The sequence below is a fragment of the Leptinotarsa decemlineata genome, unplaced genomic scaffold, assembly GCF_025532065.1.
Source record: "Leptinotarsa decemlineata unplaced genomic scaffold, Ldec_3_MD MMD2_tig00001064_RagTag_RagTag, whole genome shotgun sequence".
Lineage (NCBI taxonomy): Eukaryota > Metazoa > Arthropoda > Insecta > Coleoptera > Chrysomelidae > Leptinotarsa > Leptinotarsa decemlineata.
This window is the reverse complement of record NW_027412558.1, coordinates 6427422-6450365: the sequence shown is the minus strand read 5'-3', so window position 1 is coordinate 6450365 and position 22944 is coordinate 6427422. Positions and strand designations below refer to the sequence as shown.

The 22944-nt window shown below is 37.4% G+C and overlaps 1 protein-coding gene across 3 annotated transcripts in view; it reads right to left on the bottom strand.

Annotated features, from left to right (window-relative positions):
- Positions 1 to 22944, bottom strand: part of LOC111501873 (uncharacterized) — a 314266-nt gene that overhangs the window by 113918 nt on the left and 177404 nt on the right. For 2 of the 3 annotated variants that reach the window (XM_023155790.2, XM_074175575.1), the window contains one exon: positions 17920 to 18065. In XM_023155790.2, the coding sequence (XP_023011558.2) occupies positions 17920 to 18065 (146 nt within the window). The remainder of the gene's footprint in view (positions 1 to 17919; positions 18066 to 22944) is intronic. The other variant, XM_023155791.2, reaches the window with a different exon arrangement.

The window sequence follows — 22944 nt, the reverse complement described above, 5'->3', positions numbered from 1 at the left end:
TATATTTTTCCAGGCACAACACAAGCACTGAAGAAAAATCTTTGAGACGCTATCAGAGCGGTACCTGTGTGATTCACATTGGATTTGAATCGCTGGCGATTAAATCTATTTAGAAAAACGTTCTCAGGAAGTTTACTCCACATAAACGCAGTTCTCCAGTTGAAAATGTTCTCAAACAGTGAAGTTGGAGGTGTACTGAGTTGAATCTCAAAACGATGGGCAGCCACAGTCCGTCGTGTATTTCTGATATGTACTGCTCTTGGTGGAATCAAATGTGCCAAGTTACTTGAACATTTCACGTGAAAGTATCTATAGAAGAGAGACAAATCTCCAATCTTTCTTCGATGTTCTAGGCAATCTAGGCTATCAAGGTTGCTCGTGATGTTCGCGTCTCCAATCAGTCAGATAGCTATTTACTGGATGGAATCCAGCAACTTCAGGGTATGTTTGGGGGCATATATTTGGGGGCAGAGCTCCACATATGAGAACAATACTCCAACAGTTGAGAACAGTTTATTTATTTCGGAAATATGTTTTAGAATTACAAAAGAAAACATTGTTGCTTGTCAGAAATCGTTGTAGAATATGAAAATTTGTAGATCAATCAGATTGAACTTCATTGTGAGATCCCAGTGGACCGTGGATTACAGATACTGTAAAGGAAATGATATCTATTAGGAAGAAAGTCTCTCGTGGGTTTAAACGGATGAAATCAGAAATCCATCTTCAATCCTATAGAGATATGCGGAACTATGTGAATAAAGCCATCAAACGAGAAAATCAGGCATTTTTCACATTCAAATTCAATAATAGTACTTCCAAGGATATGTGGAAAACTCTAAAACAAACCAATATTGTTACTGCAGAATCAACCAGTTTTCCAGGAATTCTGAAAAACCCTAGGGAAATCAATGATTTCTTCATCAATTCAACTCCACACTTGGAGCCACCTGAAGAACTATTGAATTTTTAGAGACACAACCGTCTCGTTAATACAGAACTCCACTTTGAAGAAGTAAATGACTTATTTGTTGCCGAAACTATCTTAAATATAAAGACGAATGCAGCATGTGCAGGATGTGATGAATTAAATATTAAGCTAATCAGATTTCGTTGTTCACATATAATTGAGTATATCACCTATATCATAAACACTTGTCTCCTTGAGGGTGTTTTTCCGGCAACTTCGGGTAGAGCGCTAGTTAAAGTACTGCCAAAAAAACCAAACCCTATTGAATATAAAGATCTTCGTGCTATCAGTATCCAACCTTCTTTGTCAAAAATATTAGAGCGCGCGATGGAGAGGCAGTTAACAAAACATCTTTCCGAATTCAATATATTGCCACCTGTTCAATCGGGGTTCGGAAAAGTATACAGTTGCACAACCGCTCTCCTGCACGTTGTTGAAGATATCATAATAGCAACCGACCAAGGACAGTATACTATACTCATTTTGTTAGATTTCAGTAGGGCGTTTGACACCCTCAATCACACACTTTTACTTGGTATTCTGAGATATACAGAGCTTTCAGGTACAGCTATTCGCTAATTACAAAAAGAACTTTATTTGAGAAATAGATTCCAGAGAGTCTCTATTGAAAACATAGAGTCTAACTATCTTCCTGTGGTGTTTGCTCTTCACTCGGGCAATCTCCTTAGAAGTATTCAGCAATGCAACATTCATTATTATGCGGATGATACCCAAATCTATTTAAATTTTCCGCCTCAAAAAACGAATGATGCATGCGAGATAATTGATAGGGAACTCGGTATATTCGTTAAAAATGCTATTGATCATTGTCTGATTATAAACCCCACAAAATTAAAGGCTATCTTATACGGACCCAATAATAAGCGAGTTGATGTTCTAATCTCAGTAGATATAAAAATTAATAATGAAAATATCGAAATAGAAGACGAAATCAAGATTCTAGGGGTATTATTGGATTTCAACTTGAGGTTTGAAAAACATGTCAATGCATTAGTGAAAAGAGCATACTCATCCTTACGAGTTATATATGGTGTTCGTCATTGTCTTCCTATTAGGTTGAAATCCTTAGTCTGCGAGACCTTGGTTTTATCTGATTTTGATTATGCGAACTCCGTTTATGGACCAAATTTAATCAAACAATATAAACAAAAAATTCAGCAGGTACAAAATTCTTGCCTTCGGTTAATATATGGAATAAGGAAGCGAGAAAGAATTTCCATCAAGATATGTGAAACGGGATGGTTGAATATGGAAACCAGAAGATTTCTACATTCCGGAAATCTCTTTCATAAAATCATCCTCACCGGAAGACCTTCCTATCTTCATCAGAAAATAACATTCCGCACTGATGTTCATAATGTCAATATAAGACATCGAGGAATATTGTCCCCACCCCCATTCAGAACTGAACTCTTCAGGAGATCGTTTAGTTACCAGATTTGCAAGATATACAGAGTGGTCCAAAGAAAAGTATGTACCTTGCTTTTCTCCTTTTTTTGTAACTTAACCCAAAAATGCTCGGACAGTTCAATTTTGCTTTTAAGATGTATTTTTCTACCTGTGCCTTCAACCCCCTAGCGAGGGTGAGTAACAACCCTAAAATTTTGAATAGAAAGTGGGGTCGAGTGATATATCATTTGAAAGGGCACAAAATTATCTTTCCAATGATACCTAATTTGTTGTATTTCACTCAAACATGTAGGTATTATGAAGAAAAACAACTACAACCCAGTACTTCAAAATGTGTAATTGACTTAATAGAATCCTACTCCAGCAAGTGCTGAAAATGTGACCCATTTGCTTCCTTACAATAATACATATTTTGTTCAAATCTATTCGTAATATTCTGTAGCATATCAGGTGTTATATCTGCACTCTGCTGTAATTCGTTGGCGAAGATCTTCTATGGACTCGGGCTGCGTAGCTAAACATTAATTTTTCCCCAAAGGAAAAAGTCTAAAGGCAATAAATCAGGTGACCTGGCAGGCCATTCGATGGGGCCTCTCCTTCCAATCTACCGCCCAGGAAACCGGTCATCTAAAAACTCTCTTACCGGAGCAACATAGTGAGGAGGTGCTCCATCTTGCTGGAAAGCCGATCATCATCATGATTTTGGTCATTTTCAATTATTTCTGTTATGAGAGGATCAATTGTATCTTCAAGCATGTTCAGGTAGACCTCACCAGTTAAATTCCTAGGAATAAAAAGTAGCTCTACGATATGATCACCTAATATGCCACACCACATTGATTTTTTGAGGGTACTGGGTATGGACCTCTCGGAACAAGTGTGGGTTACTGTCATCCCAGTAACGGCAATTATGCCTATTCACAGCTCCATTAAAAAAATGTACTCTCATCGGAAAAGCAGGTGTTGAATGATAGGTGCGGATCGTCAATTAGTAGCTGGCTCAGTTGTTCACAAAATTGCAGCCTTCTATCAGGATCATCTTCATTGAGTTCCTGTACTAATTTAATTTTGTACGGATGAAATTTATAGGCTTTTAATATCCGTATTATGGACAAACGGGAGGCAAATAAGGCTGCAGCAAGCTGACGGGTACTTTGAGTATGATCCAATTCAACATGTCCCAAAACAGCGACTTCCACTGCTTCGTTTCTGATCGGTTGCCGTGGCTGGTGTTTCACATTACAGACAGATCCGGTATCGACAAACTTTTGGACTAACTTGGCAACGTACGAATCATTCACATTTTTCCCGGGATGACTGTTATTAAAGAGGCGAGCAGCAAGTCTAGCACAACTATTATGTTGATAATAAAGTTTAACAATTTCAACTCGTTCAGGAATGGAATAAATAATTTTTACAGTAAAGTTGAAATAATTTCAAAAGCAATCGAACTGAATCAATGAACGTTTGCCTAAATTTTTTTGTACACTTATCTGCTGTTGTTATTTGAACCAAAAAACGCACGAGAGAAATTGAGGAATGCAGTAGTGATAAAAATGCTGTTTTTTTCGCATTTTTATTAACACCAAAAATATCGAGTAAATGTTCTTGCTTTTTTTATAACTATTCAAGTAAATAAAACAAATTAGGTATCATTAGAAAGAGAATTTTGTGCCCTTTTAAATGATATATCACTCGACCCCACTTTCAATTTGAAATTTTAGGGTTGATACTCACCCTCGCTAGGGGGTTGAAGGCACAGGTAGAAAAATACATCTAAAATGTGTCCCCCTCAAAAGCAAAATTGACCTGTCCGAGCATTTTTGCGTTAAGTTACAAAAAAGGAGAAAAGAAAGGTGCATACTTTTCGTTGGACCACTCGATATAATCTCATTTCACCAAATTTATAAACAGGAAGTATCCAAACTTTCAAAACCCAACTTAAAAATCTCTTGTTCAGGACTTATCAGTAGGTTTTTATTCATTATTTTCACATAACAAGGTTGAAAACTGTCGCTTTCACAAAAAACTGTATACACATTTTTTAATATTTTTTTTATACATTGTTCTTTTGTATCATTCAACAAGTACGCATAGGTATTTTTCAGGGTTGAGTGGAAAAACAACAGAGTAACACTCTCCGCTGTCGAGTTGAACTTCGCCCTGTATTTTCTTAAATATATTTTAAAATATTATTTTTATTTAAATGTATTAAAAGAGGAAATAACAAAGTTATTATTATTATTTTCACTAAACAGTTCACGTAACCACAACATATGTTTCGCTATACAGTAACTTCCTCAAGCGTTTTGATAACCCGTTTCATGTTTCACTGACATCATTGTTTTCACTGTCCCATCATCACGTATAAATTATTTCAAGTACACTGAATGCAGAAATAACTAAGTGGAAAGTAAAGCCACCCTTTTTATAGATATTCATGTAACGAAGAAGTTTTTTAGGGAGAAAAAGAGTGATACTAATTCACGAGGAGGAGGGTGCAAACTTCCAAATTGCCGGAAGAAAAATTCTCAGCGTTCTTTAACTCAGTTATCCGAATTTCTCTCTCTCCCCTTTCTACTATACCGGAGAATTCTTGTTACGCCGGTAGGTAAAGGTAATTGAGTACAGAGTTTGAATTTTATATAGGTTTGAAAATACAATTTCCGAAACAGTTCGGTTTCAGTGTTGTTTTAATGATTCAAGCTATGAATATATTTTTAAGCACCCGTTTTTGAATTTGGATCCAGCTCGAAAAATATTTTTACTTTCTTAAAATAGCACGCTAAATGATCAGGAGTATTTGTTCAGGAATTGAAGAATTGAACTTTACTGAAGACCATATTCGGCATCACCTCTGAACGGGTTTTTCAATTTTCCTTAGAAACACCACTGTTATTGTCATTATTTTATTTGAAGAAAAAAGGTAATGTTCAGTTTTTTAAAACATAATTTTGCCTCCTTTGAACTTCATGATTTTTGAAGTAGAAAACAACAATTGGTTTCATCGTCTTATTTTCTTTTGCCCGAAAAAATAGAAATGAAAGGATGAATGAGGTTTTCTTTTTTCATTAGTTCGGACTCCCATTGTCTAATATGATATAAACTGATTTGAAATCCCTGAAAGAATCTGTAAAGAATAAAAAAAAAATAAAAAAGAGAGATTAGCTGAAAAATAATAATTGAAATAAGCAAAAAAAACTGAAATTACAATGAAATAAAATACAAGCAACTACCAAGAATACAAAAAAAAAGATTATTAACACGAGATGAAATTAAAAAATTATCAACAAGAAATCGAAAATTTGAAATTGAAAGATTTCAAATCAAGTTACTACACGACGTTTCGACTGTTAGTACCGACAATCGTCTTTGGGTGGAGTTGGTCGTATTTCGATTCATTAGAGGTTTGTACATGTTGTGTATCTCTACGCTAGCTTGGCTAAATGCGTGGTTGGATAATATATATGCGGCATCTTTGAATTTTCTTCTAAACCAGTGTTCGTCCTTATAGTTGATTTCAGCTTGAGCCCACTTGATGTTATGTTGATGAGTCCAAACATGCTCTGCTATTCCTGATTTGCTGTTTTCTTCTCTCTGTGTGTGATTCTTGTGCTCGGAAATGCAAACTTTCAATGGCCTCTTAGTTTCACCGATGTATGATTCTCCGCACTCGGGGGTATCTGGTAAATGCAATTCTTGGAATCGCAGCCCGCGTTGGATGGCCTGGTTTTCGTCAGGCTGCTGCGGATACTGTACGCAGATCTGAAGCAGGCTCTGATGTTATACTTGGACCCAATCCTTCTTATCCTTTCCGACAATCCTCTGATATGGGAAAGTACAAGTACTGGTTGTGGCGGCTTGTCTTCCTTAACGAGCTCTTGCTGTCTTCCAGCTAAAGCCTGTTCCACCATCACTTTGGGGTAACCATTCCGTTGAAGGTCATTTTTGATGATGCCTTCTTCTTTTTAGAGATCTTCCTTTGTATTACAGAGCCCGAAAGCACGGTGTAGTAGAGTCTTGATGATTCCTCTCTTATTCGATTGATGATGATTGGATTCCTGGTTCAGATACTTTTCCTGTGTGAGTGGGTTTTTGATAAACAGATGTTTCCCATTTAGTGTCGGTCCTCTTCACTAATACGTCTAAGAATGGCAATTCGTTGTGAACTTCCTTCTCCATTGTGGAAGTGATGGAAGGACTTACCTTGCTGATATTCTTCAGGAAGGTGTCTAGTTCTACATTCCCATGGTTCCATATTATGAAGGTGTCGTCTACGTTTCTCAACCAGACTCGAGGCTTCTTGTGGGCTTTTTCAATGGCCAGAGTTTCACACCACTCCATATATGACTTCGATTGCCCTAGTAGTTCAATAAAATTCTTTTTCACAAAAGATGATGTTTTTCCTTGCATTGATTTGATTATAGGTAGTAAAAATCTGGACAATTCCTGAGTGGCTGAATCTATGGAGCTATTGATCGGTCTGAGCGGAACATCTTTCTTGTGGATTTTGGGTAGTTCATACAAGTAAGGGGAAACATTGTCAACCACCTTCTACCAAACGTTTTCTCTTTTGCAAACACTTTTTTGCACGTTTATGAATTTGCAATTCAATAATAATAGGTTGTTTCAAAAGTTTTGAGTGTGTATGAGTCTACATTTGAATCAGTGCACTTTTCCCACAGTAATACAAATCACCGTTTTCACCTGATCACCTGATTCAGATTGGTAAATGTTCTACTCGTAGTCTGTTGGCGAGAGGTCTGGGTAGTGTGGTGGGTGAGGCAGCACTACAACGTTCAATTTGTTCAATTTTCGAACAGTGATATGTGAAACGTGCGGACAGGCGTGGTCGTGGAGCAGGATCGGGCATCTTATGTTGCCTGTACCGGCTGCTGCTGACACAATTTTTGATACATTTCGTCAATTTCCTTGCAACAGGACCATGCCGTGATGATAAACTGGTTAAGGCTTTTCGCGGCCGAGGTTTTTATTGTTACGATCTTTATTCAGGTTAGAAGATAGTCGTGGTTTGGAACTGTATCCTACCGTCTTACCAGCACACGTTGCTTGCTTCTTCAGAGGTTTATTCATCTTGATGGTTCACCGATGGTTAGTGATTTCTAGTTCGTGAGTTCCAAGAAAGCTCCGGGGGTCGATTCAATAACCAATAAGTTGTTCAAGAGGCTTCCGGACACCTGCGTCGAAAAGCTTCTGCATATTATAAACAGTTCGTTGGCCCTCAGACACTTCCCCAGGAGGTGGAAGCATGCGATTGTTATCATGATCCAAGAAATAGGGTCAGAACCAGCTTTTCCCACAGAACTATCGCCCGATTGGTCTGCTCTCGTCGGCGGCTAAGCTGGCTGAAAGAGCCGTTCTACAAAGACTCAATGAAGGAGTCGATGACCGAAATGTTCTGCCTGACGAACAGTTCGGTTTCAGGAGAGACCACTCCACTGAGTTACAGGCTCTGAGAAAACACCATCGCGGAACTGAATCAGAACAAGAAAATCCTTGTCATTTTGCTAGTCATCTCGAAGACCTTCGACCGTGTATGGTACGGAGGCCTTCTGCATAAACTAATTGGGTTCGACCTGTCTCGAGGCCTGATCCGGTGGATTGTGTCTTTCCTGGAAGGTAGAACATTTCAGGTTAGATTAGAGGGCTCTCTGTCTGACAACAGAGAGATCCTCGCTGGAGTGCCACAGGGGGCACATGCAACGTGCATTGGACGACCTCGAGCGCTGGTACCTCGAATGGAAGATCCGGAAGACCCAGGCGATAACCATGGGAAGAACGATATCTTCTCCGTCCAGAAAAGTGAGCCAGGCTCCAACTTGTCCGAAATCAAGATGGCTATCGGTAGTTCGTAAGTTGTATTTCTGTTCACTCAGGTAGCCCGATTTTCTTGTTGATACGTTGCTATTGGCCGAAGCGTTATTACTTGTTGATGACGCACTGTTGCCACCTTAGCATCTTTTAGTATGGTATTTCGTCCAGCTACCGCAAGCTAAAAAGAGACCCAACACAATCAGGGTTGCGGAATGCGAACCGGCTTATAAAATCATCATCATTCTCGGAAACCACTCAGAAGACCATCTTCAGAGCAGAAGCCGTCCCGCCAAGGCTCTACGGTGTTCCGAAGATACACAAACAAGAAGTACCGTTGAGACCCATAGTGAGTGCACCGGGTTCGCTTACTTATCACTTGTCAAAACACGTTGCATCACCCCTCCAGCCTCATGTTGGAAAAACAACCTTGTACGTCAAGGATTCCACAGACTTTGTGGAAAAAATCAAGAATATAACCTTGGAATCAAGTGATATTCTGGACAGTTTCGACGTTGTGTCCTTGTTCACCAATGTCCCGCTGGAAGATTCTTTGAGAGAGACAGCCAACCTGTTTCCTAGTGACATTGTTGGACTCTTCAAAGCCTACCTCAAGGGAAGTTACTTCCAATGGGAGGAGATTTTTATGAGCAATAGACGACTTAGGGATGGGTAGTCCACTCCGCCTTGTGATAGCCAACTTCTCCATAGAGAATTTTGAGAAGAAGGCAATCGACGCTTTCGATTCCAAACCAACCAGTTGACTACGATACGTGGATGACACCTTCGTTATCTGAAGACATGGGAGGGACAGACTGAACCCATTTCTAGACCACATAAATGCTCAACACCCTAGCATCAAATTCACCATGGAGACTGAACAGGAACAACGAATAGCTTTTCTAGATGTACTTGTCGAAAGGCGTGGCACAAGACTGATATATAAGTGTACCGAAAACCGACACATACGGGCAGATATCTGCATGCACTTTTGAGCCACCATCCGAGTCAAACGCGGGGAATTATCAACATTCTGACAAAACGTGCCCGTAGAATGTGTGAACCGAAACACCTACAAGAAGAATTGAAGCATCTTCAAGTGGCTTTGAGAGCGAATGGAGATAGTGTAACCAAGATCAACGAGGCTATGAAACTGAAGACCTCTACAAGTCAAAATAGGGAGGAAACTCAAACGGTTGCAGGTGCATTTTTACCGTACATCCCTAGGGTTACAGATAAAATCGGAAAAATCTTAAGGAATCATAACATAAAGACAGTGTTTGAGCCCACCAGGAAAATACAACAAAGCCTGAGATCTGCGAAAGACAAAAGAAATCCACTATCAGCTGAAGGGGTATATCGTATACCATGTACCGGAAAAGTTTATATCAGCACCACCAAAAGATTCATTGGTACAAGGCTGAATGAACATCGGAGAAACTGTAGATTAGGTCAAATAGAAAAATCGGCAGTAGCGAAACATGCGTTTAGTGAAGGATATCACCATACAAGATGTCACCATACAATAATCATGATCTTTTTTTGGTGGGTTTTCGCCTTTGGGAAGCACCTGGGTGGCACATTCGTATCCAAATACTGACCTCAACGTCTCCTGTCATCGTAGAGAGTCCGCATTTCATCACACATGACGATCCAATCCAAAGAAAGGAACGTTATGATTGTGCAAAAGCATAGAAGAACGTACCTCGGAATGTGACAACTTTTGTCGATCGTTCATATCTGGTGCACTGAATTTCAGAGTTTTTCGACCTTTCCAATACGTTTTGAACGACCACTTTGGGGCTCAGTGCTTTCATTAACACTATCATTGTCGAATGCCTGGTTAATTTTCCGAGCTGTTTTGGCAGCGCTTCGGTTCAATGTAAATTCGAAACATTTTTATTCGAAAATCAAGTATAGGAGTATACAAGTATAGGAAAAAACTGGCAAGCATCAATGAATACAGTTCAGAATTCTCTATCAATGAGTAGCGTAAATATTCATTGAGGTATGGAGCTACAAAAACCCATGACATTACACGAATAACACTTTTGAAATAAAAAAAGATGCATTCCCCCGGATTGATTCTAAACATGGGTATAACATTAATCACAAAAATAACTTCATAGTACCTTTAACACTAGAATAACTCAAAATGCCTAAAACTTCAGGGCTCCAGAAATATTTAATTCGATCCCGGAAAACATAAAAAATAGTAGCTCAATTTTCATTTTCAAACGAAATCTGAAAGATTTTCTAGTGCAAAATTGCTTTTACTCTATAGAACAGTTTTTAGAACATCACTTCTGAAGGAATATATTTTTTTTTCTCATCTATTTATGTACTTATTTGCTTTTGATTATCTGATATATACAGTGCCTTCATTCCAAAACTTCCCATCCCTAGTAGTTCGTTTAGCAGGAAGGATTTGCCCTAGGTAAAAAACACGTCAATTTAGATATCGAAGGGAAAGTTTGAAACCAATGCCAGTGGTATTTTAGGTTTAACCCCCTTGAATTGTGAAAACATTTATCAGAATTAGTTATTACTGATTTTAAACTGTTTGTCAAGTGGTGTCAGTTGCATTGACAGTAATACAAATCATAATGGTGTACACTTTATAAGAAAGAACTGAAATTATTTTTATTTATGGTGCTGAAGATATGTGTGCTCGTAGGACAGCTCGGGTTTTCAATGAAAGGCGTGCAGGCCAAAATGAGAGTCACCGATATGTTCTAGATCTTGTTCAAAAATTTGAAAAGACCGGTTCTGTGTGCAACAAAGCAGTAAAGCAGCCGAGAGTTCTTACGGAAGCCAGACAGATTGAGATTTTAGGCCAAGTCCCGTTGAGCCTACTACTTTCAGTTGTTTCAGTTGGTTCTATACACAGAGTTTTAAAAATAAACAAGTTCTTTTCTCACGAAATGAGTATTCTTCAGCAAGTCAGTGATAGGAGAATTGAATTTTGTGTACTAATGACTGCGAGAATTCAAAATGACCCGAATTTAATAAAAAATATCTGCTTCAGTGATAAATCAACTTTTTTTCTTGATGGTTTTGTAAATAAGCATAACTGTAGATAATGGGATAATGAAAATCCATACTTGTTTCGAGAGGATCATACGCAATATCCACAAGAAATAAACGTCTGAGCTGGAATTCTGGAAAACGAAATAATTGGCCCTATTTTTATTGAAGAAAATTTAACTTGTCAATTGTATTTGAACTTATTGGAAAATGTTATCGATTCACTCATAACACAGTCCTTAGAACGCCAAGTTGATGAAGAAGACAACCTGCTCTCGGAGGAACGAAATTTACATTTTCAGCAGGACGGCGCACCGCCACACTACGCATTGCATGTCCGACAGTAGCTCGATCAACGGTATCCTGACAAATGAATTGGCAGAAGAGGCGCTCTGGAATGGCCGGCAAGATCTCCGGATTTAACGCCATTGGATTTATTTCTCTGGGGTTATTTGAAGACAATGGTATACAAAACTTCCCCACAGGACATTCAGGATCTAAGACACAGGATTACTGACACATGCAGACAAATTAATAAGGAAACAGTTACAAAAGTCCGACAGGAATTCAAAAATAGATTGCACTTCCGCTTAGCTACCAATGGTGAACATTTTGAACACCTAATAAAGTAAGGTATATTTATTTAATTGCAAAAGCTCTCATTTAATTTTTTATTATAATTAATTTTCTTTTTGCCCTATTTTTCGAGAACGGATCAACCAATTTCAGTTTTCTAAACGGGGTTGAGTGAAGATTTTTGAGATCTTCAAAATGATGTGTTACAAGATAGAGGGTGCCATTTAAAACTATTAAGTGGGGGTCGCTAGGGGTTAGGGGGTTAAACCTAAAATACCAGTGGCACTTGTTTCAAACTTCCCCCTCGATATCTAAATTGACGTGTTCTTCCTGCCAAACGAAGTCCTAGGGGTGGGAAGTTTTGAAATGAAGGCACTGTATAACTGTTTGTATGTTTTTATGTGCTGTTTGCTATTCGTTTGTTGATGGTATATGCACTTTGTATGAAACCCTTCCTTTGACTTTTTCCATACAGACTGTACTGTCTCAAGGAAATGAAATCATATTTTTATTATAACCTGAAGATCAACGGAACAGAAATGGAATATTTCCTGAAACGTTAGTCATGTTAGCTGAGTGTGGATCTTTTTTAATCATTGATCAAACAAACGATGAACTCTTCAAAGGCTGTTATAACGCAATAAATTTTTTGGGTGATCTCCTTAGTATGTCCTCTATTACATTTGAGCTGATTTTTCAGGATACGAAAACCTCAACTCCTACAGACGAAGTAATGTCTTCCAGAGTATAATTATCATTATTAAAATTCTAATCGCCATACTGAAAAATCTCGTCACAATTCTGATTGGAATTAATGTTCATCTGATTCTGCAAGTCAAATGAATATTTATATTCGAATCATAAAGCTGACTAAACGTTTATCACTTTACTTGCCCACTTTCTGAAGCCATCGCCTTCTTTAATGGTATGAAACCCATTAAGGCTCTGATGAGGATCGTATTTATTCATGAGAAAAAAAACAATGAATTATACGATATGAAATTGCTTTCTTTCATCAAACGTTGCAAATAAACCCACATAAAATACATCAGGGTCTAAATAAAACTGAAACAGTTCTTTGCTTTTTTAGTAAAATTTTGTATATTCAGAACATTGAATGTCAATGAATTGGATCTCGAATTGAGTGCTTTTGAAGGTAATATATTTTCATTCTATTCTTTGCTAGGACTAGAATAACAGCAGAACACTTTTAGATAATTCAACCAATTGAATTGAAAAAGGTTTGATTTTGGTATGCTCGTAGGAAGGCATTTACTTGTGAATAATATTAGTTTTTCAGTTCGAACATATTGTTTATTTGTCAAACGAGCCGATTCCAGAATGAAACCTTTCGAATTGGAAGCTGACCTTTACAGGTGGGCTCCATAACTATAGTCCAGTTCCCACAGATCAAAAAAGGGGTTCGCCTTACAAAAGGTGGAGCAGGAGATTTGATTTTTTTATTTCGTTTCAATGGTTATGAAGAGTAAAATATGAAGAATGTGACTAAATCTGGGCTTGGCACAACTTTTGGTAGCCGAAAAACTTAAGTGTCTCGTGCACTTGCAGATCTGAATGTCAGCGAGCCTGCTCGTGCGTCGAAGCCGGGTTGAAATGTTTCATCATCTGTAACAAATGCAGAGGCACCGACTGTGACAATGTCCCAGTGTACTCCTCCGACCTGGACACAGATAGTGAGGACCTGGACACAGATGGTGAGGACCTCATCAACCATGGATGAGGTCTACGAGGACCCACCCATCATGGCACCTGTTCGTGAGGAACCAGGACCGTCGAAACGCCTAAGAAAGATGTGAAGTAAAAGGTTGACTTTTTTTTTCATTGGTCAATTTTTCAATGATTCAATTGTAATTAAATACTTCACTTGTTTAATAAAAGTTTTTTCCATACACATGTTTTCTCACTCTCTTGTCTCCTTTATTCCTTCAGTTGGTGATTTAGTCTAAATCATTTTACTTCATTTCCATAACAATAACGCCTATTTCGAATTTTGTGGAAAGAAAACTCTTTTTATTTCATTCACCATAGTTTTGTTTCACTGTATTGACTTTAGGCTCTGATGAAGCTTCAAAACAATACGAAAGTTCGGCGAATAGGTTGAGGTGCTTTTTCTCACATTGCGTTGGACTGTGAGGGTTTCGATATGCCTACTCATTCCTCGTCAGTTATCAATTTGGGGGGGGGGGAAAGGAAGGTTGTTGATGGGGGGTCTGTAGAACTTCATCGGACCAAAATATTATTCGAAAATACAACCAAAGAATGCATGGGTCGCAATAACATACACAAAAGAAGGCGCCATTTGCATTTTTTGCCATTTTGAGAAAAATGGTCCATCTTTGAGATGCTGTAGCTCGCTCCCTATTGACCGTAGAAGAAAATATTATATATGGGGGGGGGTCGTCAAGTTTTCGGTGGAACGCCCTATAGGCCATAGAAACGTAGTGGAGGAAGACTAGCCGCATACAAAGCTTACGACGATTAAGCACTGTCATGTGCCTAACCTAAATTAACTTAAATTCATCAGTTGTATCAACTGCTATAACAAAGTCAACGTATTGGTACTTTTGAGGAAGCATATTTACAATATTATATGGGAATATAATTGATTCCATGTTACAAAACTCACTACGTATGAGCACGCAACAGTGCTAACCTGTGGTAAACTATATATGGTGATACAAAACTGAACTCATATGGAATTACCAGATGTGCTTTATTTTTATATTCACGAAATGAATAAATTAATAAACTCCACTATTACTGTGAAATTTGTCGGAATGAAAAATGAAAGCATTTCAATTCCTGTTACTGGTACAACAAATTTGATGTTACTTTATTTATCTGGAAAAATAGGTTGAAGGAAAACTTTATTCAACTATTTTGAGTTCAATACTCAATGTTGTCTTTTCTCTCCACTATTTAAGCTTCAGTCCGTTCTGGCCTGTCTCTGGCCTTCCTCTCGAAATTATGTCAATATTTTTCTATCGTATCCATATCTGACGAGGACTGAAGCCAGTTCAAAATGGTCACTTTTTTCTATCCAAGGTATTTCTCAAATTTCATGCTGACGTGCGGATGGGTGTTATCCTGCATGGATGCAGGATGACACCCATGGTTGACCAATGGTTTCGAGTACCAAATTAAAAAACCTTTCCCTAGTTTGTTGCATAGAAATTAGAGGCAGTTTTGCCTTGAACAGTATGCGTTCTTAAGAGTTATGATTCCTTCCTTGAATTTTGGATCAGACCGAAAGCCTGAAGTATAGCTCGTCTCCAAAGAGTTATTTCGAATCCAAATTTAATGATTATCTTCGTGAAGCCAACACTGATTTCATCTGAAAACAGTACATTTTGTCAGAGTTCGACTGTCTGGTTTTGAGGTTGAAGGCATCGGTTGAGGAATCAACTGTCTTCACAACTCTAGAACATTACTGGAGTTTTTTCCCAACACCAAATCGTTATTTTTAACACCTCGACATGTGTTTCGATCACCAAATGATCATCTTCAAAGAGGAAGATCAAAACTAGAAACTAATGCGAGCTAGCCCTATTTATGCTATATAGGTATCCCATACAGGTGAACCATTCAGGCGTACCACCCATACAGGTATACCAACCTAACTCAATTTTACAATTTTGCCTTATCTTTTATTCTACAATATATGTTTATATAGTTTCTAGTTTTAATCTTCCTCTTAGAAGATGATCATTTGGTGATCGAAACACATGTCGAGGTGTTGAAAATAACGATTTAGTGTTGGAAAAAAACTCCAGTAATATTTATTACTACACCAAAGGTTCCAACAGTGCATCATAGGTTCATAATTCTAGAGTCCGTGAGTATCTTATGTTATATAAAACTAGAATATGAAGCCGTTTTCTTTTTCAGAAGCTTTCGTTTCAATTCAGGCTGGAAATTGGTTGGATATTGCTAATTCACTTGGCAGGCGAAACGGGCTTGCAGTTCAGCAGTAACTCTTTTTTTGACAAAGTTTTTTTTCTGGAAGTTCTCAATTCTACAACTCCTCGTAACATTTGTTGCTCAAAAATTCATTTTTTTCTATGACTATTCGGCAATCGTATATGAGGTGAAGTCAGGATAGACCTATACTAGTATAAAAGCTCAGATTCTTGCTTACTATTTCAACCAGAATTTGAAGGCAAGGTGCATGCACCTTGTTCCATAATGGTGCTTTGCCATAATGTCAATGCATAGTTGAACAGAAACTCTCATCTGAAGAATTCTGGAAGCAGGAGTCCTTGAAGCACACTCCTTTCTCTATATCTATTTTCAGTGTATACGACAATGTGCCTAAGCCAGAGAACAACTTCAACAAGTTGCCTCTCTACGCGGACGACAGAGTTCTTCTGCCCAGATTCACCAGTCACCAGCTAATCACCGGCTACCAGCAACAACACGGATGACTTGGGTCAGCCTCGAAGAGAAACTAATATTCAGATCCCATATCACATATAGGCTAGGGCTGACGAACCTCTATCTCATCATTTGACGCAAAAGTACCATGGACTTCCAAGTGAAACTGCTCCTGATCAAGACAATACTACTTCCTATCTATTTGAATGCCTTCATTGCATGTGGTCGGTGCTCAGAAACAAACAAGCTCCAGATTCAAAGGTTTATGAACTTCTGTTTGCGGATGGCCGTAATCGCTCCTAGGCATATACCCAATCGATATACCTACCAGGACCTGCATTTCAGTATTCAGTGCAATGGTGAACTCTGTGCGAATTTGAACACACCCCAACGTATCTGTGTGACCTATACAACGCATTGAACAGGGACGACCCCAGATTCCGCGAGAGAAACGAGCACCAGGGGCCAAAGAAACAAACCAGAGACCACTTTCGGTTACTCCTATCACACACACGTGACGCTATCCAGGTACAGGGGACCACTATGCAAACACTACATATTGTAGAGTCAGGTACAACAAACGCAAACAGATGAAGAGGAAACAAAGCATCTGAGGCTGATTTTCAACAACAAAAGGTTAGTTATGATGTACTGTTTGGAACCTTTGGTGTAGTAATGAATATTACTGGAGTTTTTTCCCAACACCAAATCGTTATTTTCAACACCTCGACACGTGATTGGATCACCAAGTGATCATCTTCAAGAGGAAGTTTTATCTTACTCAAAACACGTGTCGAGGATAACAATTTGGTGTTGGGAAGAAACTCCAGTGATATTAATGAAAGGTTAGATATTGATCTTGCTGGAGTGCCAAGCAGCAGTTTGAGAATCGCTCGGAAGTGAGCGGGAGTAGAATGTATTCTAGCTTTTGAACACAGTAACCAGGACACTCAACCCTGGACGGTGGAATGTTGGCTCCCTTCGAAAGCTTATCTAACTAACCTGATAAGCTTTACTATATGCCGGTACGTGAACTAGTGTGAAAGGATTGCTTGTGTAGCGGCATGCTGATAAGCAAACATATTGGCTACCAGTAAGCATTTTTGCTACACCTTGTGTCTACCGTAATACTACTTGCACATCGAGTTTGGATGATCGATAACGCATTGCTTCCATTATATTTTTCAATGCTGATTATTTAAATTCGATAGATGTGTCGTTATGTAGGTTACAGTACAGATGGCTTGGCAACGATACTGTTCTTCGTAGTGGCAGTAATCTATCGACAGACGGTAATTGTCTCGTTCCAATTAGGAATGGTTGTATGAGGAAGAACGTATTTACTTCTTCCCCACCGGAATTTGTGGTTCAAATTTTTATTGATCGTCCAAATCCGATGTATACCTGAGGCATTACAAATAACTTCTACATCGTTCATTTCATCACGTTGAGTCGTGTTTAACAATTGGAAACATATTTTTAAGAATCAACAAATGGGTTAAATTCCTATCGCCATATCAGTGTTGAGAAAAACCGAGTTTTATGACACAACTTCCACAACTGCAGGTCTCAGTCATTCTTTACTATATTTTACGTAGTGAAAAACGTATATGCGTTGCATTATAGTAAACAATGTAAATACACTAACTGGAACTAAGGCACATGTAAATACATAAAAATCGACTCACCCAGGGTTCGGAAGACAATAGGCCTACTCCGGTACTTTTTTCCGGCCCAAACTGCGGCGACGGTCACCTGGTATTGAGTGTCAGCCTTGAGACTGCTCAGCGTCACAGCGTCCGAGTTTCCAGCCACCACCGCCACCACTCTGTAACTAACAGCCTGGTTCATTGGAGCTACACTAGTCCCATAACAATATGGAATTTTTGATTTATTTGTATATTTTAATGAGAGGTGAAATTTGAATCTTTGACGTAGAATAAATCCAAAACACGCAGTTTACTTTACTCCTGAAGACACCAACTTGGTTAATGAAACGAGCGTCGAAAGGAGTATGTTTGGGAAAAGTGCGTGTTTTAGATTTGGAGTATAATATACAGGGTGTTCTATCGAAAACTTGACCTTCCCTGTAAGTCAGAAACGGACTTGCAATCGAAAATTTCAAAGAATACGTCAATTTTCATTTCTGGGGGGAATACTTCTGATATGGAAATCATACCCAAAACTTCACCCCACTGCGGTCAGCAACTCCCCTTCCCCTATTTTTTTCAATGGCATGTGGAATCTAGTGATACATCATTTGAAAGGCCTTTTGTCCCTCTATTACCTCTGTGATTTTTTTGAAATTGGTTCATTCGTCACTGAGAAATTAAATGTTGAATGTTTTATTTAGAAAAAAACAACAAAAAATTCCTCTGTCGTTCATTTCAATGAGAAAATCAACAACAAATAATATTAGTGTGAACAAAATCAACGGATGAATCGTTCAAAATGATCTCCACCTAGTTCCATACAAAAATACAGTCTATTCTCGAAAGCGTTCCTTACATTATTCAAGATATGCGGAGTCAGCAGTCGGCATTCCCGAACGATTCTCTGTCGCAGGTCCTCTAGATTTGTAGGTGTGAGACCAGGTGGTCTAGCTGGCCACTCCATTGGACCCCTTCTACTGATTCAAAGCATTGGAAAACGTCTCAAACATCATCAAAATATGGGGGTGCACAATCCTGCTGGGATGTTCTTTCATTTTCTACTAAATTGTCATAATTTTCTAAAATTTCTGTAATCATAGGTTCTACATAGTCTTGAAATATATTTAAGTATGTGTCTCCATTTAACCATCTTCACTGAAGAATGGTCCAACAATATGATTACCAAGAATGTCGGCCCAGACATTCAGTGTTTTTGGAGTTTGTGAATGTGTTTCCATCACCAAATGAGGATTCACATCGCTCCAGTAACGACAATTATGTACATTCACTTCACCATTCAACATGAAAGAACTTTCGACTGAAAAGCATGTATTGTATAATAGGTTTGGGTTATTGGTCAATTTCTCGGTGGTCACCTCAAAAAACTAAAGTCGACGATGAGGATCATCTTCGTTTAATTCCTGAACTAGACTTATTTTGAAAGGATGGATTTTGTATGTTTTCAATATCCGAAAAACACGTAGCTGATACACCAGACGATCTAGCTACTTGTCTCATAGATTGTCGATTATCCATTTGTCCTTAAACTGCAACTTCAACTCCGTCATTTCTGACACGACGGGATACTTCATGTTTTCTGTTGTGAAAAGATCCTAATAATAGGTTGCAACAATTTCTACTCTTTCTTCAGTAGAATAAACCATGTTGGAACACAGTGAACAAGGATGACTGAATAACAATTGGTGAAGAAGTGACAGTGGCCAACTATCTACTTTTTGTTCGGCGTCAACTAGAAGCAACAAAAACAAAGCACAGCACCAGATATTCATGAAATATTCCCTCTTTATCATAAAACGAACGTATATATTTCAAATATTTATAGAATATTCTTGGAATATATACATGCGTTGGGAATATTCATAGAATATGCTTGAATGAATATGGCAGGATTATTCCAGGAGAATGTGCATAGGAATGTCTATAAATGGATTATTCTCCTGTGAACATTCTAAGAATATTGTAGATCGAATATATCATATGGTAGGCATATTTTTATAATATATCCCCAGGGTATATTTCGGAATGTTCTATACGGTGTATTACTGGAATTTTGAATTATCTTATGATAACGTATTCAAATAATTCGATAATAATAAAAACAAAAATATTTGAAGATTTTGATTGATTGAATAACCTAATGTATGTAACCCTTATAGTGTTAACCAGTTTTTGAACTCATCGCGAAGATTCTGATGAATTGCTCCAACTATTGGAAACGACAAAAAATTCGAATGGTCCAATAAATGAATCAATTGCATCCGTGTATTCTCATCCTATTTTTCTTTTTGTTCAATTGTTTAATTACATAGCGACAAATCCTGGTAACAGAGAAGCTTGACAGCTTCGCTTTGAAATCGACAATTGGTTCAATATGGCGGTTAGCATTGGTGTTATAATCAAAGTATCATTTTCTCATGTTTAATGTACCATTTATAGTTTGAGGCTGTCCAGTTTGCAGTACAGCGAATAGTTTGCTTTTGCATCTTCAAATAGTAGAGTTACATATTCAGTCTTTGAGAATAGTAAGTAAAAGACAATAGTATTATGATAAAGTCATGGTGCTTAACCTACAATATCTCATTTTAGGCCCGAGGAGAATTGGTGTGACGGAATTGTTGGTTTGACTGAGTACATTATTAAACGAGAGTGATTTCAGTTGTGTATCTTCAGTAGAGGAAAGTAAGTGAATGACACATTCATTTGTATCATTTGTTTCCATAATTTTTATCATTCTTTCTCAAGATAGTATCCATATGCCCAAAAGAAAAAGGAGTAGTACCTGGCCAAGAAACTAGAAACGTAATGAGTACTTTTCAACAACGGGAATGCAAGTTGCTCTCCATGTCATGAAAAGTTGTAAATGTTCATGAGGAACCTATGAACGGAATATCTTTTTGATTTTCATTCCAATTTTGTTTTGCCACATTTAAATAGTGATAATGCCTTCCAGGTATCAATAATGAGAGAATGGCTGATGCATTGTTGAAGAAAAATCAGGAAAACACTTCTGGTGAGCAAAGTTTGGATAACTTTAAGTAAAGGAAATTCATTGAAGAACCCATCATACCACACATTTAAAATACTTCATTTGTGGGTTCAGTTTTTGAAATGAGAAACCTATATCTTGCTCATTTCTTCATGTAATACATTTTTTCTTTTCCAATGAAATGATATATTTACTATTTATGAATTAGTGCTGTTGAATTCACAGAATTGTTATTTCAGTATACATTTTTTTGAGAGTAGGAACATCCAAATTTGAATATATTTCTTATATTTAAATATATATCTAATATTCATGGAAATATTCAGGAATATTTTATTCAGTGAATAAATATCTATATATATATATATATATATATATATATATATATATATATATATATATATATATATATATATATATATATATATATTCTTGAATAAAACATTCAACATTCAATTTCTCAATAATAAATATTAATAAATGAACCAATTTCGAAAAAAATCACAGAAGTAATAGGGGGACAAAATACCTTTCAAATAATGTATCATTCAACCCCCATGCCATAAAAAATAGGAGGGGTAGTTGGTGACCGCAGGGGGGTGTAGTCTCGAGTATCATTTATGAACTTATATTATTATTATTATTATTATATGCTTCACTGATGAGAATATTTATTTGAACAACAAAGTCTAATAATTTATATTATTAGATAGTGGTTTACCTGAATCATGCGAACAATCCCTGATTTCAAATGAAACTCGCCACAATGAAAAGTAACGCGACTGAAGGGGTCTACGACTGGGGTGATTGTTTCTCACTAGCATCCACTTCGTTCGAAAGGCTTTCATTTATTAAAGAGATATTATCGATATGCCGGTGTCACAAAAGGGAGCGTGCGCTCATTGGTTGCTTATAAAAAATAGAAAGTCAAGGTTAAAAGGAGTGGATACCCATATTACTATTTGATGGATTGATGACCTACCCATGGGATCACACGTAATATTTCACTGTTTATTTTTGGTCGTTAATAGATTGTATGTTTCATTCGGGGAGGTAGCCTTGAACGATTTTACACGATCATTCGCTTCATGATGATGAAAAATTTATTTATTTATTCAAAATTTGGGATACAAATAGGTGAATACCCATAGAAGCATCCACTGATAGTAGTGGTTACAGAGATACACTGAAGAGCCCTAGGGTCTTACGGCGAAACATCGATGTCTACCAATGAGGATGACAGTGTTCCATGTAAGTGCAATTTGTTACCTTTCATTTAAAGTAGAACTCATGTGAATTATATCTGATTTTATTCCATAACGAATGTTTGGAATACAAATTGGGTCGAGAAAAGTATCTTCTGAATAATTCAGGAGGGCTTCCTTCCAGTTTGTGTCTGAAAGTTGCTTCTTTGCATGATCTACAAATTTATGTATAGATTTACTTATTTCAAAATTGATTACTTCCTTCCTTTCTTTGGAAGATTCTCACATTTTTTTGTATCAAGATGGAGTAGTAACAAAAACTTCCTTTTCAAAAAAGTGATAAAAATCATTGATACTCATAGTAGATTGGGTGAGTCATAACATTTTGTTATAATTTTATTAATAAAAACTAAGTCGGTTATTATTCTTCGTTGTTCTAGAAGCTGTATTTTGTAGTGAGATCGAATTTCGCTAATGTTAAGTGTTACATAAGTCTTCGTTATTTTGAAATGCAAGAACCTTACAAATCTGTTCTGGAGTAATGTGGGCTCCATATGACACTTTCTAAATTGAGTTTACTATAAACAAATGCATATTTAATAGATTTGATTACTGCCTCGTTGTTGAAGTCTTTGCATATTCTGCAGAAAAATCCCAAGGGTTTGTTGCAGGAATTTATTACATAATCCAAATGGGAATTGAAAGTCATTTTTGTATCAAAATAGATTCCAAGATCTTTGATTTAGTCTATTCTCTTAATAATATTATTACCCAGGGAGTATTGAAAATGTATAGGTATGTTGTTTCTGCAACTTATTATTATTGAGTTTCAATTTATCGAGGTAACAG